The 14,288-nt window shown below is 42.1% G+C and overlaps 2 protein-coding genes across 3 annotated transcripts in view; both read left to right on the top strand.

Annotated features, from left to right (window-relative positions):
- Positions 1-22: 22 nt before the first annotated feature.
- mrpl39 (mitochondrial ribosomal protein L39) lies at positions 23-7,849 on the top strand. The gene is made up of 10 exons (XM_082525707.1): positions 23-210; positions 885-1,091; positions 1,197-1,336; positions 1,526-1,625; positions 1,863-1,930; positions 3,381-3,493; positions 3,613-3,678; positions 4,135-4,288; positions 4,692-4,739; positions 7,705-7,849. The coding sequence occupies exons 1-10, from the start codon at positions 174-176 to the stop codon at positions 7,777-7,779; spliced, it is 1,008 nt and encodes a 335-aa protein (XP_082381833.1). The 5' UTR covers positions 23-173; the 3' UTR covers positions 7,780-7,849.
- Positions 7,850-12,716: 4,867 nt separating this feature from the next.
- Positions 12,717-14,288, top strand: part of jam2a (junctional adhesion molecule 2a) — a 22,876-nt gene continuing 21,304 nt past the window's right edge. For both annotated transcript variants that reach the window (XM_082524334.1, XM_082524333.1), the window contains exon 1: positions 12,717-13,141. In XM_082524334.1, the coding sequence (XP_082380460.1) occupies positions 13,093-13,141 (49 nt within the window). In that variant the 5' untranslated portion in view covers positions 12,717-13,092. The remainder of the gene's footprint in view (positions 13,142-14,288) is intronic.

Below are 14,288 nucleotides of genomic sequence, written 5' to 3'. Positions count from 1 at the left end.
TACACGTGGAACTTTAGCTTCCGAAAACATCAGTTCCTCTACGGACCTAAATATGCGCTGCACACGAGTCAGGCATGGCGTCCTTCAACCATAGACGTTTGTAAAAGACATTTATCTGTTTGCGGTAAAAAAAAAATAAAAAAAATTGCGTGGCTGTAGGAACAGTCGTGAAAATGGCGAGCAGGACCGTATGTCGAGTTTTCCAGCGACGTGAGTACCAGTTGTTATCCGTGTAGCACTAGCATATGTAGCTGGTCAGGCTTGTGACAGCTGTAAGCTGCAGTAATGCTCCTTTAAAGCTGGATTTAATTGTCATAGAAGTAAGTAATACAATAAAATATGATATTTTTTACGGTTTTATATTGTAAAGAGAAAGTACTGGAAACAGGAGGGTCACCGCAAGAAATGTTAGAGCAGCTTTGGGATGTGTTGGAACAGGTTAAGTACATAGTAGTTTTTCCGGTGAAAGGAGGTCCAGCTCAGTGACAGCAGGTGTACCTAATAAAGCGCCTTGTATGTGCGCGGGTGTATAACGGTACAAATTTCTAAAACTCTGTTTTGGAGTCACGGTTGGGTACAGCAGACGAATAATAATGATGATGATGAAAAAAGTCTACTTCTTAGCTTTTGTTTCCTTAAATAATTGTACAATAAATATTTGTATAAAGGTCTAAAGCAGGAGTCGGCAATCTTCGACATCGAAAGAGCCTCTGAAATAAAATATAAATTACAACATATAGATAACATAGATAATTCACTTCAATTAACCATTAACGGCAGACCTGCTACCTGTACGTCGTGTGTTCAACTTCCTCACATTACAGGATCGTTTACACTCTGGTTTCCTTTAAGTTCTTCTTTCCATCCATCCTGCCCATCCACAGGCTTTGCATCCGCTGTGGCAGCTCAGCGTCCATCTCTGGCTGAGGTACGCAGTCAGCGTAACGCCGTCTTCTCCAGAGAGCAGGCCAGGCAGAGAGCTCTGTACCCCCGCATCGAGAAGATCGAGGTGTCCATGCAGGGCCCCGGGCTGGACGGTGCGCTGCTCGTCATGAACAAAGGAATGTCCACCCCGCTGAGCTGCGCCAGACGTGAGTGAAAAGAACAAACCGATTATAAATTCTCCACCGTAAGCTTCAGTTGCACGTGTTAATAACGTGTTGTTACACTCCAAACAAACGCTCTGTCACTCTCAGATCTGACGGAGCATCATGTGACAAACTCAGCTCTGGCTCTTGTGGACGGAGAACCATGGCCTCTCCACCAGCCCCTCACCCACTCCTGCTCACTCACTCTGCTCACGTTTAAAGACAACGACCCCACACTGGTCAACGAGGTACTTTAACAGACAAACGTTCTCTCATAAATTCAGCTTGCTGCTGAAGGATCACACCTTTTATTTGAGAAAAGAAAATATTGTTGACAACAGAACATCAGAGCTGCAAGTCCAGTAAAGACGTGGAAGCCAGTTTGTAGAATAAGTGAATACTTGAGTGTTAGTCCTGTCCTCTTGTCTTGTGCTCAGGCGTACTGGCGTTCCTGCGCTGCCCTGCTGGGTCAGGTGCTGGAGACCGCCTTCAAGGATGATTATACTGTGGAGCTGCTCAGCACACGGGAAGTGCCAGGTAGAAAACCACTGTTTACCCTGACCCCGAGTATGTGTCTTCAGAAGTTTGACCTCGAGTGTTTTGATGTTTGACCTGGTCTTTGTTGACTGATGTTAAATAATTAAAAAAACAAGGTAGTGTTTAGTTAATGATGTATGTGACAAAATTGATATTTGATATTTAAGCATTTTTTTAAGTGAAAATGTTGCTTTGACATTTCTGCTTCTGCTGTGCTGACTTTGTATTTCCCTGCAGTCCTCTCTGGGGCCTTCTGCTGTGACGTGGTGCTCGACCCCCAGCTCGACTCATGGACTCCCTCTGAGGTGCGTGTATGGTCCAACGCTCTATTACGCCACTGCACTCGCTGCCGACATCATTTCTGTTTACCTAGATGGTGAATATTCATCTGTTTTACTGCAGTGGCAGCTACTCATGGCCTCTTGAATACAACTCAGGGCTCGCAAAATTTCAAAATCCCTGGCAGGCTCTCTTCAGTTTTTGGTAGCCCAAAATAAATTTAAGTAGCCCGAAAAAAAAAAAAGAGAACAATTTTCTGATTGATGTTTTGTTTCCTTTACAATATTATAGTTTAATGCATAATATTGTAAAGGAAACAACTTCAGATCCTGAATCTCAAATTTCCACTGAAGTCCCGGGTAAGAGGTAAGTGGAACCAAGATCTACAACATTTGCTTTTTGAAGTTTGCAAAGACGGCTAAATTTTGCTAATGGTAGTTCACTCTGTGCAACATAGTTTGCTGTTCTAAACAGCTTTTTCAGGACTTCTTGTTGTGCTTTGTTTATTTTTAGTATGTTTTTGCAATTGGTGTTTGTTCCGGGAAAGATATTGCAGACTGGGCAATAATGCATTTCTTGCATTTCTCATGGGTTCTGATGGGTCTTTCTTAAAATTACTGGTCCCAGTAACAAAGGCGCTTGTCGACGCAGATATCGAGGGAAACTCACGACACACCCGGCAGAACATTATGTTATTTAGCTCGTCATATTCCAGCCACAGAAATTCTTTTGTCCATGAAACCAAAAAAAGCTGCGCTTTCTTTTTGCCTCATAGTCTGATTTGTTTTGTGGTAAGCTTTTCTTTGGCTGCCCCTTCTTCATCCTGACCTGTCTTATTTGGCTCTGCAGAACTAAAATACCTGCATAAATCCATGTTTTTATACACACACACACATCACGGTCAGTGATTCTCTGTGCAGTCAGCCTGTATCACATGTTCAAGTTTGCGAGAGATTTCACTTGTCATGTTTGAATAGTGAGCTAATGAGTGATAAGACGATGTCAGAGGAATTGGTGCGCAATTAATCTGTGACTCACCAATACTGCCGCTCTCTATACGCACAGTGAAAGTGAAAGCAAAAAACAAGCGCAAATTCAAACATGTGACATTGAGACATTGACAGTGGCTCTTCAATGCTAATTACATACTTACCCAGCTACATTTGCGAAAGAATGCAAAAGCATTGACATATATTTTTCCTTTCTATGATAGCCCGACGGGCAGGGCTGAGTTAGATTTTGGTAGCCCAACGGGCAGGGCTGAGTTAGATTTTGGTAGCCCGACGGGCAGGGCTGAGTTAGATTTTGGTAGCCCGACTGGAAAAAGCCCTGTGACTCTAGAAAAACCTACAACTGTTCAGGCAGGTTGTAGTTTTTACTGTAAGAAGTAGTGACATCCGGCTAATGTTAAGTTTCTCTTTAATGAGATTTTCCATTCAAAAATCAGCTGATGTTTTACTGTCTGTTTCTTTTCAGGAGTCATTACGCTCTTTGACCAGAGGAGCCCAGCAGCTCATCCACCAAGACCTGGCCTGGGAGCCTCTGGAAGTGGCGCCCTCTGTGGCACTGGAGGCTTTCTCACACAGCAGGTAGACTGGCATCTGAGTACTGCTCAGCTGTGTAGACAGCTGACACTTCCACGTACCTCCTTTCACGACTCATTTAGGTTTAAATGCTTTATTTGTTGTATTTTCTCCTACTCCGGCAGGTGTAAGCAGGAAGAAGTGGAACAGAAAGCATCTCAAAATCCCAAAGGCACAGTGATGCTCTACAGGTGACACTGCATTTAAAGTACAAAAAGAGAGACCTGGCCAAGAGAGCAGCACACAACGCAACCAATGCATGCTCAAATAAACGAACAGATACAACTGACGCACAGTTCAAGAAAGAAAACACAACATCCAGATATCGGCATATCTCATATGCAGTAACATATCAAGAGCGGGACCACCTTTAAGAGCAGTCACTTAAACTAAGAGAACTATTTGGCACTGAAGTTGGTATTAAACTCGAGACAGGTATCCTAACTTTAGTTAGAGTTTATGAATTTGCGTCTCCTTTGACTTTGCAGGCTGTGCTTCTGCATTTAGCAAATATGTGTAACAGTATTTGGACACTGAGCAAACACCAGTAGACTGAAACTTTCCTTATTGCACTGCATGACGGGCAGAGTAGAATCTTTCATTATTCCTGCACTTACCTGAACTCAACCATGTACCCGTTTTGGTAGATGTGGCGACCATGTACTCCTGAGTGGGGGCCCCCTGGTGGCCAGAACAGGCCTGTGCTCCCAGTATGAGGTGACGGCCCTCCACAGCCTGGGACAGGGATCCTGGGGCCTCCATCGTCGAGCACAGGGCCTCTCCCTGCCTCTGCAGCTTCAGGTGAGAAAGTGTGTTTAGTATAAGCTGTATATATAGGAACCAGTTATCCATTTTTTAATTGCATAATTTCTTCCAGTATCTTCGCACATACTAAGGACACTGGCAGGTTGAGAGACATATGATTGTAAACTTCATACATGTTTTAGTGCTTTGATTGTTAGGACTGTAAAAGTGATGTAAAGCAGTCCAGCCCACATTAAATAAAGGCTTTATTGTCCATGTTTTTCTGTTTTAATATCCTTAAAAGCGTTGCAGCAGTGGAACAAAAGCTAATCAAATGGCACTTGATTGTCCATCTGTTACAACAGTTTTTCATGCACAATTGCCAAGAATTGTGTGATGTATAAAAAGCACTTTATTGTGTCTACATGTGCCTCCAAGTCACGTTTTCCTCTCTCTGCAGGCTCACCACACAGTCTGGAGGAAACTGAGGCAACGGGCAGAGAAACTGGTAAGAACAGCAAATGTGCTTCAATCTAATAAAAATATGTTTGAGAAAAGAACAGCAAATGTCTCTGTTTTTTAGCTCTGAAGAACTGAAACCAGCCCAGAGAGAACTCTTAATGTCTGGACGGTGTTGAGTATTTGTCCAGTAGCCAGAGGTTAGGATTTAGCACTCTGTTTTTATTACCGTGCATTATTATGTTGGCAAAAACCGAGACAGGAAGTATCGCGGGCTGTAATCTCAAGGAAAAGGCAGGTCTCATCCTCCTCATGAAGGACAAAGGCTGCTTTCTGAAGTCGACATCAAAAACAAACGCCGAGTGAAGATCCGAGGGAAAAATATTTTTAAATCTCTGCATGTTCAAGGCTCTACTTCTAGACGCCTGGATTGATGCGAAAGGTGAATCCGCTCCGTCTGCATAACCGAGCTTGACTCGAGCGCTGAAAGATAGACGCATCAATTCTGCAAATTCAAACTAGGTTATGAGTTAATTTTGGATGGAGCCATCTAGGCGAAATAGATTTCGCTGCAGCCTTTCTGGCATCCTCGGTGCATCACTGATTGCGTAAAAAAAAAAAAAAAAAGATGTACTCATTAATAGACGCACTTAATTTGGCAACTGATGATATACTGTGCTCCATGGCCTACATTTTATACACAGAGATGGGATACTCGGGGAATTGAAAATGGCACTTTTAAGAACAAAAGTCTGAAGACCTGAGTTGGATTGATATTAAAATTGTGAAATATTTGGATCATATATTTATGGAGTTTTTAAGAGCGCAGGATTAGCATGCTGACCTCCTCCAGGAGAGGCTGCACATCAGTTTTATAGTCTTGGAGGTCACTGTTATATATTATCAGCCAACCTTCTAATGCATGCCGTGTTTGTCGTGCACACGAGGTGTACGAAGGGCAGCCGCTCTGTCCCGTTTGTCCCGTGTTATCAGAACGTCGCTACCGCTAATCAGTGGAAGAGCTATAAAGTGAAAGAGGCCTAGAAGATCTCTGAAGGACAGCTATGTTGCACCATAAGAAAGCATATGCAGGCAGACATGCCAAATGCACCTCTTCTCCTTCTCTTCTGCAGCCTGCAGAGGCAAACAGACGTCATTTTAAGACCACATGAGTGTTTTTCATTCCTTTTAAGCAGCCCGAGGCTGGCTGTTCTTGTCATGCTCAGCTCTTTGAAATAAAGCTGTCTTTCCTTAATGTGGAGGGAAAAACTGCTGAGAAAAAACCTTCACTATTAAACAGTTAAACAATGGCTGGATTCACTGCAATGCTTCAAATCCAGGTTCGTGTGTTTTTATTTCAGCCTGTGCCTTTAAGTGTGATTATTAATGATCAATTATTATGAATCTGGCAGGTTAAAGGAATAGATAGCAGTAACTCTGTTAGCATCGTCACCATTCTGGTGCCTGACATCATATTGTGAAGTGTAGATCGGTCTTTATGGTGAAAGTCACCATGTTCGTGACTCGTGTTCACTGTTCAGCTGTTTTAAGTCAAAGCAGCATTTCATCAGATGATGTCAGACTACCAAAACAATTTTCTAAATTACAACATTTACCGTGACGATCGATCGCAGTTTAAATTGCAGCGTTTGAGGATTACAGATGTTGTGTTTGCTCAACATGGCAGTATGTCTTTAAAAATGACCCGCAGCGTCCTTTGGCTTTAGGTGATTCTTCTGCACCGTTTTGCAAATCATAATGCTGGTATGAAGTGGGGGGCTTGGAATTGCAACAGCTCTCTCTCTCTGATAGACATGCAGCTGGTAAAAGAAATATTGAACACGTCACCAATTTTCTAAGTAAATATATTTCTAGGGTGCTGTTGAGATGAAATCCTCACCAGATGTCAGCAACAACCCGCCCAAGCCACACATGCAAAGAAATCAAAGATAGATGGTGATGACAGCTTTTGGCCCGTTCTTCCACACAAACAGGCTTACATGGGTTCCTTCTTTAGCTTAAGTTCTTTCTGTAGATCATCAGCTGGATTCGGGTCCGATGATTGGCTTTATTTTCTTTCTCTGAGAGTTTCCTTGGCTGTGTTTGGGAGCATGTTCTCCCTGAAATGTCCACCCTCGTTTCATCTTCGTCATCCTGGTAGATGGAAGCAGATTTTAATTTGTCCGTTCATTCTTGCTCTAATTATATGAAGGAAGTGCCATATGCTGAAAAACAGCCCTGCACCATGATGTCCCCACCTTCAAACTTCACTGTTGGCGTGGTGCTTTTGGACCTCTATGGTTTGATTTCTTTGTGTGTGTGGATTGGATAAGTTGCTGCCAACAGCCAGTGAGAATTTCATGTTAATAGCAGCTTTAGAAATATATTTACTTAGAAAATAGATGACATGTTCAATACTAAAACCCGCCGTACATCTAGACAACAGAGAGAGAAACTTCAGTTATCTAAATGGACTTGTTAAGGTTCATTCGCTGGGATTACACGAAGGTTTTTCTTTTAAAATGCACACTTTTTGGTTATTTCTCAGAAGGCTCATGAAGCCTCTGAATCTTGCACTGATGTCAAATTGTCTGGCCTTTTTGACAGGCGTAATTTGTTACATCATTAAGTTGAAAGATTAGTGTTATTTGGTTCACCCCCAGTATGTGCCAGCCTACGGACTCTCCAGGAACAGGTTTATAAAAACAGCGAGACGTGGGCGGATGCGTTTTGTGAGCCGGCTGCAGGCAGTAGGGAGGCATGTCCCCTGTCTGCCTCCAGCTGGCCAAAACACCACCGCCCACACTGCAAAAAGATTCTTCCAAATTTCCCCCCACGGTGGGCATCATGCCCCCACAACCCACTACCACCACTACGGAAGCTTTCTTTTTAAAAATATATGCAAAAAGATATTTTAGCTTATTTCTGATGAAAGTAGGATGGAGAGGGAATGTAACGGTCTGGGAATGTTAGTTTCTCTTCTCTCTGTTTTCACGTTTTTGTTTTCTACACAGGTGGATGTGCCGGGTCCTGAAGTAGCAGCTCCACCATCTCCTCCCAACTCACCTCAACTTCCAGCCAGCCACTAACCACCTCTGTAACCTTCCACGTAAACACTTTAACTGATTAGATCATTTGTTCAATAAATGTATAAAAACACGTGAGAAATCTCTTGCATTTATTTATTTTCTTATTTAATATTGCTGCAAATTGAAACGAACGGCAGTATTGTTGCGCAAAACGCAGTAGCCTTTGTATTCGGTGTGATTAACAGTCGTGATTGTGGGTGGGTGCGTTTGTTCTTGTATCAGCAGTTTTCCTTAAAAACAAAAGCTGTGTGCGTGCATGCGTACATGTGTAAATTGGCCAGAGGTCAGGCAACAGTGCATCTGTTGCGTCTATCACTTGGCAAACAGGTGGCTCTCAATCCTCTGAGTGCATTTGGCATGTGTGAGCAAGCCTGAGGATTTGAGTCATGAGGCAGCATCGTTTCCCTTTTTTTTTTTTTCTCCTTCTTGATTCCTGGCAAATTGACACATTCGACAACAACACATTTTTTGAGAAGTTGCAATTTTAGCCTGAAATCTACAGTGTTCGATACTTTAAAGTAAAAACATTCCTTTATGCTTTAAAATTAAAAGAATCTGCAATGAAACATTCTGTCCGTTAAGTTCGATACACATAGCTGTAAATAAATTATCAGTAAAATTGCAAAATGGGGAGAAAAAAACGGAATAAACAAAATTGACATTTCTCACAGAAAGTTTGGTGTTTATAATGTATAAAACATCTGCAAATATTAGTAAGCTGTCAAAACACAGTTAACAATTATAATTAGTGTAATTTCACAGACTGTATTTTATAATTGTGCTGTTTATTTTCAAATAAACCATAAAACTGACGTTATGGAGAAGGAATAATAAAAAATCTAAAGATTTATTCTTAAGGCATGCATAAGTTTAATGAGATTGAACAATAAATGTTAATTGCCTGTGAAATTACAGACTTGGATCGTTCAATGCGAGTTAACTGTCAAATCTGAGGGATGCTTGACGGACTTTACACAGAGGGACACTTACAAGGGGTCAGTGTGGAAAAAGTTCAAACAGCACTGTGGGTGTGGCAACCTTCTAAAATTGTCATCTTACTATATAATAAACCCAAATGGTGACTGTAGCAAGTTTAAGCCTCGTTGAGTTTATTGTAGCAGTATTTTATCATAATATTAGGTATTAGGTTTATCATTTTTACACATGTAAACGCCATTAATAAAATAAATAAAAAAAAAAATATATATATATATATATATATATATATATATATATTTATATTTTAGGGGTGCAACGATACACAAAATTCACGGTTCGGTTCGGTTCGATACTTTGGTGTCACGGTTCGATATTTTTTCGATACAAAAAAATGTTCACGCCTTTTTAATTTGTCATTTATTAAAATTATAAATATATATTTTAACTCAAAAGTACAGTTTTTAAATTTAACCCTAACCCTTGTGCCTGTTTTTTATTTTGACAGCGAATGCGCACCTGCGGACCACTTATGTGCAGCCCTGGTTATTTAGCTCGTCATATTGCAGCCACAGAAGTTCTTTTGTCCATGAAACCATAAAGCTGCACTTTCTTTTTGCCTCATAGTCTGATTTGTCATAACTTCTCCGTTTTGTGGTAAGCTTTTCTTTGGCTGTCACTTCTTCACCCTGACCTGTCTTATTTGGCTCAGCAGAACTAAAATATATATCTGTCTGTGAAGGTTCTCAGTCATCCAGGTCATCATAGTGAAATATATATCCTGCTGCTTTTACACAGGCACTCACATAAGCTCAGCGATTCTCTGCGCGATCAACCTCTCACATGTTTAAGCTGCGGGAGATTTCACTTGTCATGTTTGCATAGTAAGCTAACGATTAATAAGACGATGTCAGAGGAATTGGTGCGCAAATTATCATCACTCACAGATCAGTGCTGTCGCTCTCTATACACAGTTCGCACGATTGCAAAGTGAAAGCAAAAAAACAAGCGCAAATTCAAACGCGATTTCAATATGTCACATATTGACAGTGGCTCACCGATGCCAATGACATAATTACCCAGCTATATTTCTGAAAGAATGCAAAAGCATTGACATATATTTTTCCTACAATAGCCCGACGGGCAGGGAAGAGATAGATTTTGGTAGCCCGACTGAAAAAATCGCTAGCCCCAGGACGTCGGGCTAGCGATATTGCGAGCCCTGTATCTGATTGAGGAATCACTCATCTTTGGAAAAGAGAGTTTATTACAGAGAAATGTCTCTTTCCAAAATAAAAGCTATACTATCCGCTTCTTCTGGGCTATATTCTCAGCAGCATAAGGAGAATCATGTGCTAACAGCTGTCTAAATGACTCGGCTAAAGTTAGTAGCATGCTTGTTGTTTTTTGTCTGCTTCCACTTGTCTTTGCACTAGGATGATGTCGGCGTAAATGTGCAGTCATATTCGTTGTGTTCCCACTAGTGCTTTCAGGTTAATCTCGTTGAAATGACCTTAACGCCACAACACGGCAAATCTCCGTTAACGAGCTACCGCCGATCGCCCCGTGCATGGGGCTGGACGGCCAACACGTTAACGAGCTAACTGCGCTAACACACTAGCTCCCACCCATGTAATTGAGCATTGCATGGCACATCCAACATACTGTTTTACTTTAGTCCATGACTCGCTTACCTTCAGGGTCATACGTCACATGAAAACCAAAATAATTCCAAACGCCAGATCTGAATGAGGGTGGGGGAGGTTCAATTTGCCATGTTGCAACCAGCTTAGCTTCTGTCTTGCTAGCTTGTGGCTTGGTGGATCTGCGCTTGACAGTGCAGCCTAGGCGGAGTAGTCAAACGCAGATTCACTGAGCTCTCAACACAGACAGCATCTTCAGAAGGAAAGTTGATAAAATAAATTACAAATTTTGTATTGTTCATACATATGCGTACTGAACCGAACTGATATATATATATACTGTGTAAACTTAAAGCTACAGGACTATTTTCCAAAACAAGAAAAAAAATTCCATGTTTAAATAAAATGTCTTTGTTTTTCGGTGATGGTAAAGTTCTGTTATTTCACTGTATTTTTCTGGCACACCACATTTTACAGTGTACACTCTTTAAAACACTGGCTACATCTTGTTTAACATCTGTTTATTGATTAGTTCTGGTAAAGTTCCCATATCTGGGATACATAAAGTATGTCTTATGTTTAATGGCTTCCAGTGACATGGAAAATTGATCCCTTCTTTGGGTGTCTTTAGATCATTTGAGATTAAAAGTGAATGCCAGGAACCATAAAACAGAAACAAACACCCATTTCTGGTCAAATTATTATGTTTGTTTCTCAGTAACATTCAACTTTTCCAAAATTGGATTGGAAACAATGTAAGATTGCGCAAAGTCTCTGGCCAGAAAAGCTGCAAACTATGCAGCTGTTGTCCCATCTCAAGCATCCTGCTGCTACCCCCACCCACCCAAAAACACCCTGACAGTGTGTGAGACACACCCAAACACACATGCCTCAGATTCAGTCCCAGTTGAGATGTTTGACTCGGTGCCCTGATGACCTGAATTCCCCTCTCCTGCAGCACTTTAGAGGTGTTTAGGAACTGGTGCTGCACAGATGATTAAAATTGAATAACTACAAAAATACTGTGAAATAATGCATCCTGACAAATTAATTTATGTCCTTCTGTTCTCCATTTGTTCAAAAGGTCTGTAATGCAATCTGCGTGCCTCGCTGAATCTCTTGTTGAGTAATTGTTGAGGAATCAATGCTCTGCTGATGAGTAATAACCCGTCTTTCTCTGGATATAATCAGCATTCAGCTTTCTATTGAGGAAAAAAACTATTGTCATGCATTTCAGGTTTAATGAGAATTACTTTGCTTAAATAAGCTTTTGATTGCACCATACTTTAAATGTCAGTGCTTTTTTTTCTCTGTTAAACACTCGTTATTATTTAAATCCATCCTATACAAAATCATGAGCAAAAGCATAATTGGACAGGATCACTTTCAGAACCACTTACGAGACCTCATGTGAAATCCAAGTGAAATCATGAGCTCATACTCACAAAACACAGGGAGATTTTCAGAGTTGACGAATGAATAACTTGAAAGAAAATTCTTTGCCCAACAACTCGTTTTCTGTTATGGTGGAAAAGCTGAAATACATTACTGTTTTTGAACCTTGAAGGTGCCCGGCACAGTTTTAATGACGCCAACTTTCTGGTCTTTAAACCCAAATTGGTTTTAATTAATTTACAGAAAATCTTGGGGTTTGTTTTTGTACTGTGGACATACTGTAAAAAAACAAAACAAAAACAACAACAACAAAAAAACAGACATTGCTGTTCTTTTCTGTCATTTTTCTGTTTATCCATGACTTAATTGCTTTGGCGTAGTATGGTGCTTATCATTAAGAAAAGCTAGCTGTAAAATCTACCGTTTAAAGTTCAAAATCTACACACAATGTTCATCAGGTGGGCCAAATTGGAGTCTTTGCTGGGCCTATTCTGTGCCCCGGGCCTTATGTTTGGCACCCCTCCTTTCATAAAAACGCAAACGATTTCAGACCTTTACAGTTCTTCTGTTAACTCCTAATTCGTAGTGTTGCATCTCAGTGTGCGTCCTCTGCTCCGACAGATCACCTGTTTCATGATTACTGAAACCAAAGAGATTTTTGAGCAACCTGGTAACATCAAAACTGTTTAAATACTCCATATTGATTTTGACTGTTTCTAACAAACTTGTCTCCAACATTGAAGGAAGAAACTGTAATATGTGTGTGTTTCTACGTGGAGTGGGCCTCAAAGTTCAACATAACTCGCAGGTCTCCCTCGGGGTTCGGTATTAAGGCGACCACACCTTTGCTGCCACACCACCGCTATGTGGCCACTTGGCAGTGCAGTGCGCGTCTTGGACACGGCGCTGCGCTCTCGGCGCTCCGCCGCTCTGCTCATCAGAGCTCACTCCGCCCTCCCTCCCTTTCTCCCTCCACCTCAATCTCAACCAGCCGCCCAGCGAGAACAGAGAGCATCCATTCGCGTCTCTCTGACAGTGACAGAGGCTGCTCGCCATTGCTCACCGCACTTTTCAGCCGGGACGTCGATCTCGCTGACTGCTCCGTGCAGAAGTTGCGACTTCACGCTCGTCTGTTTCTCGTGCCAGGAGCTGAGCGCCGGGTCGGTCCGGTTGCTTGACACGCGCGCTCACACACCCTCCCGGGAGATCAGTTTATTCCCTGGATGCCGGATGAATTATCTGGGAGTTGCGAACAAGTGAACAACAAAGCCGAGGCTCGAGATCTGCCTCCTCGCTCCTTCCTCCGAAGACGAGACTCCAGGCAGAGTTGGGGACGATAATGATGGGGACGTCCCTGTATCTTCCTGTTGTGATTTTACTGATGCAATGTAAGTGGAAAATGGAAAGTGTTCATTCGAAGAAGTTGCTCTTGAGTGTTCCCTTTTATTTACTTTTCTAGACGAGGGCGAAACCATTACGAATCATTAAGAATCGATTATTTAAAATGTGCTTGAAAGCCTAGATGTTTATATTGTGGGGAAATTATTCTACGGATTTTCACTAAAGTCATAGTACAGCGTTGGTCTGCTTTCTATAAACATGATTTGGAAGATGAATATATGGAGGAATTTTTCATTTCATGTTTTTTTCTTTTTTGGATTCACGTAATTGTTCATTTGCAACTCCCCCGCCGCGGTTTAGTTGAACCCCCTCTGAGAGAGTGGGCCGTGGTGACGGTGCAGCCAGGCTGGGATCCTACAAGCTGGCCCCAAAGTTGTATTGGCCTGGTGCCACTTAAGGGTGTGGGTGTTATGTTGGTGGCGGGTGGGTACCCGTTTTTGGCAGAATGAGCCACAGATCTGCGCGTGAGGTCAGCGCTTGGATTTCTACCAGAAACTTCAAGCTGGTTTTCACCGTGACACGGAGTTTGTTTGTTTGTTCAGGGGCGGTGGGCGGGAAGAAATCAGGAAATTGGAAACACAAAACACAAAAATTTTAAATTTATTTTAAGGCGCAAATAACAAGAAAACATTTAAAGAGGGCTGATCATCCTGCACGGAGACGCAGGAAGGAAGAGTGCTGTTTGGGGCTTGAGCGTGAGATGGATGTGATGAGACAGTGAGAGTGAGTCACGCACATTTTACTCACATTTCGCCACCTGTCAGGACTTCGGGTCAGAGTTCACAGAGCTGTGTGTTTTCAGTCCCGCTGTGATAGAAATCATCGTCATGTGGCTCAATTGATGGATGTCAGCAGGTGAGAAGAGCACCATTGAGATCCCCCCCAGCTCCACTGCTACTTGTACATTGCATTGTTTAAAAAGCGGAAAAAAAAGAAGTAGAAGAGGAAATGTTTTGGGTGGGTCTCTGGCAAGTGATCCTGAAGCTTCTATGTCACCCCACACACACACACACACACACACACACACACACACACACACACACACACACAGTTTAAGTAATATCCCCAACCTCACCCTCTCGCACACATGCACACATATATCCACACATCAACTCCCTCATATCAACCTCTCCC

The sequence above is a fragment of the Aulonocara stuartgranti genome, assembly GCF_965226115.1.
Source record: "Aulonocara stuartgranti genome assembly, chromosome: 23".
In the NCBI taxonomy this organism is placed as follows: domain Eukaryota; kingdom Metazoa; phylum Chordata; class Actinopteri; order Cichliformes; family Cichlidae; genus Aulonocara; species Aulonocara stuartgranti.
The sequence above is the reverse complement of the archived record's forward strand: the minus strand, read 5'-3'. Positions and strand labels throughout refer to the sequence as shown.

Coding starts and splice junctions, on each gene's coding strand:
- mrpl39 (XM_082525707.1), top strand. CDS start 174: ATGGCGAGCAGGACCGTATGTCGAGTTTTCCAGCGAC. Junction 1,337..1,525: donor ACCCCACACTGGTCAACGAG/GTACTTTAACAG, acceptor TCTTGTGCTCAG/GCGTACTGGCGTTCCTGCGC. Junction 3,494..3,612: donor GAGGCTTTCTCACACAGCAG/GTAGACTGGCAT, acceptor CTACTCCGGCAG/GTGTAAGCAGGAAGAAGTGG.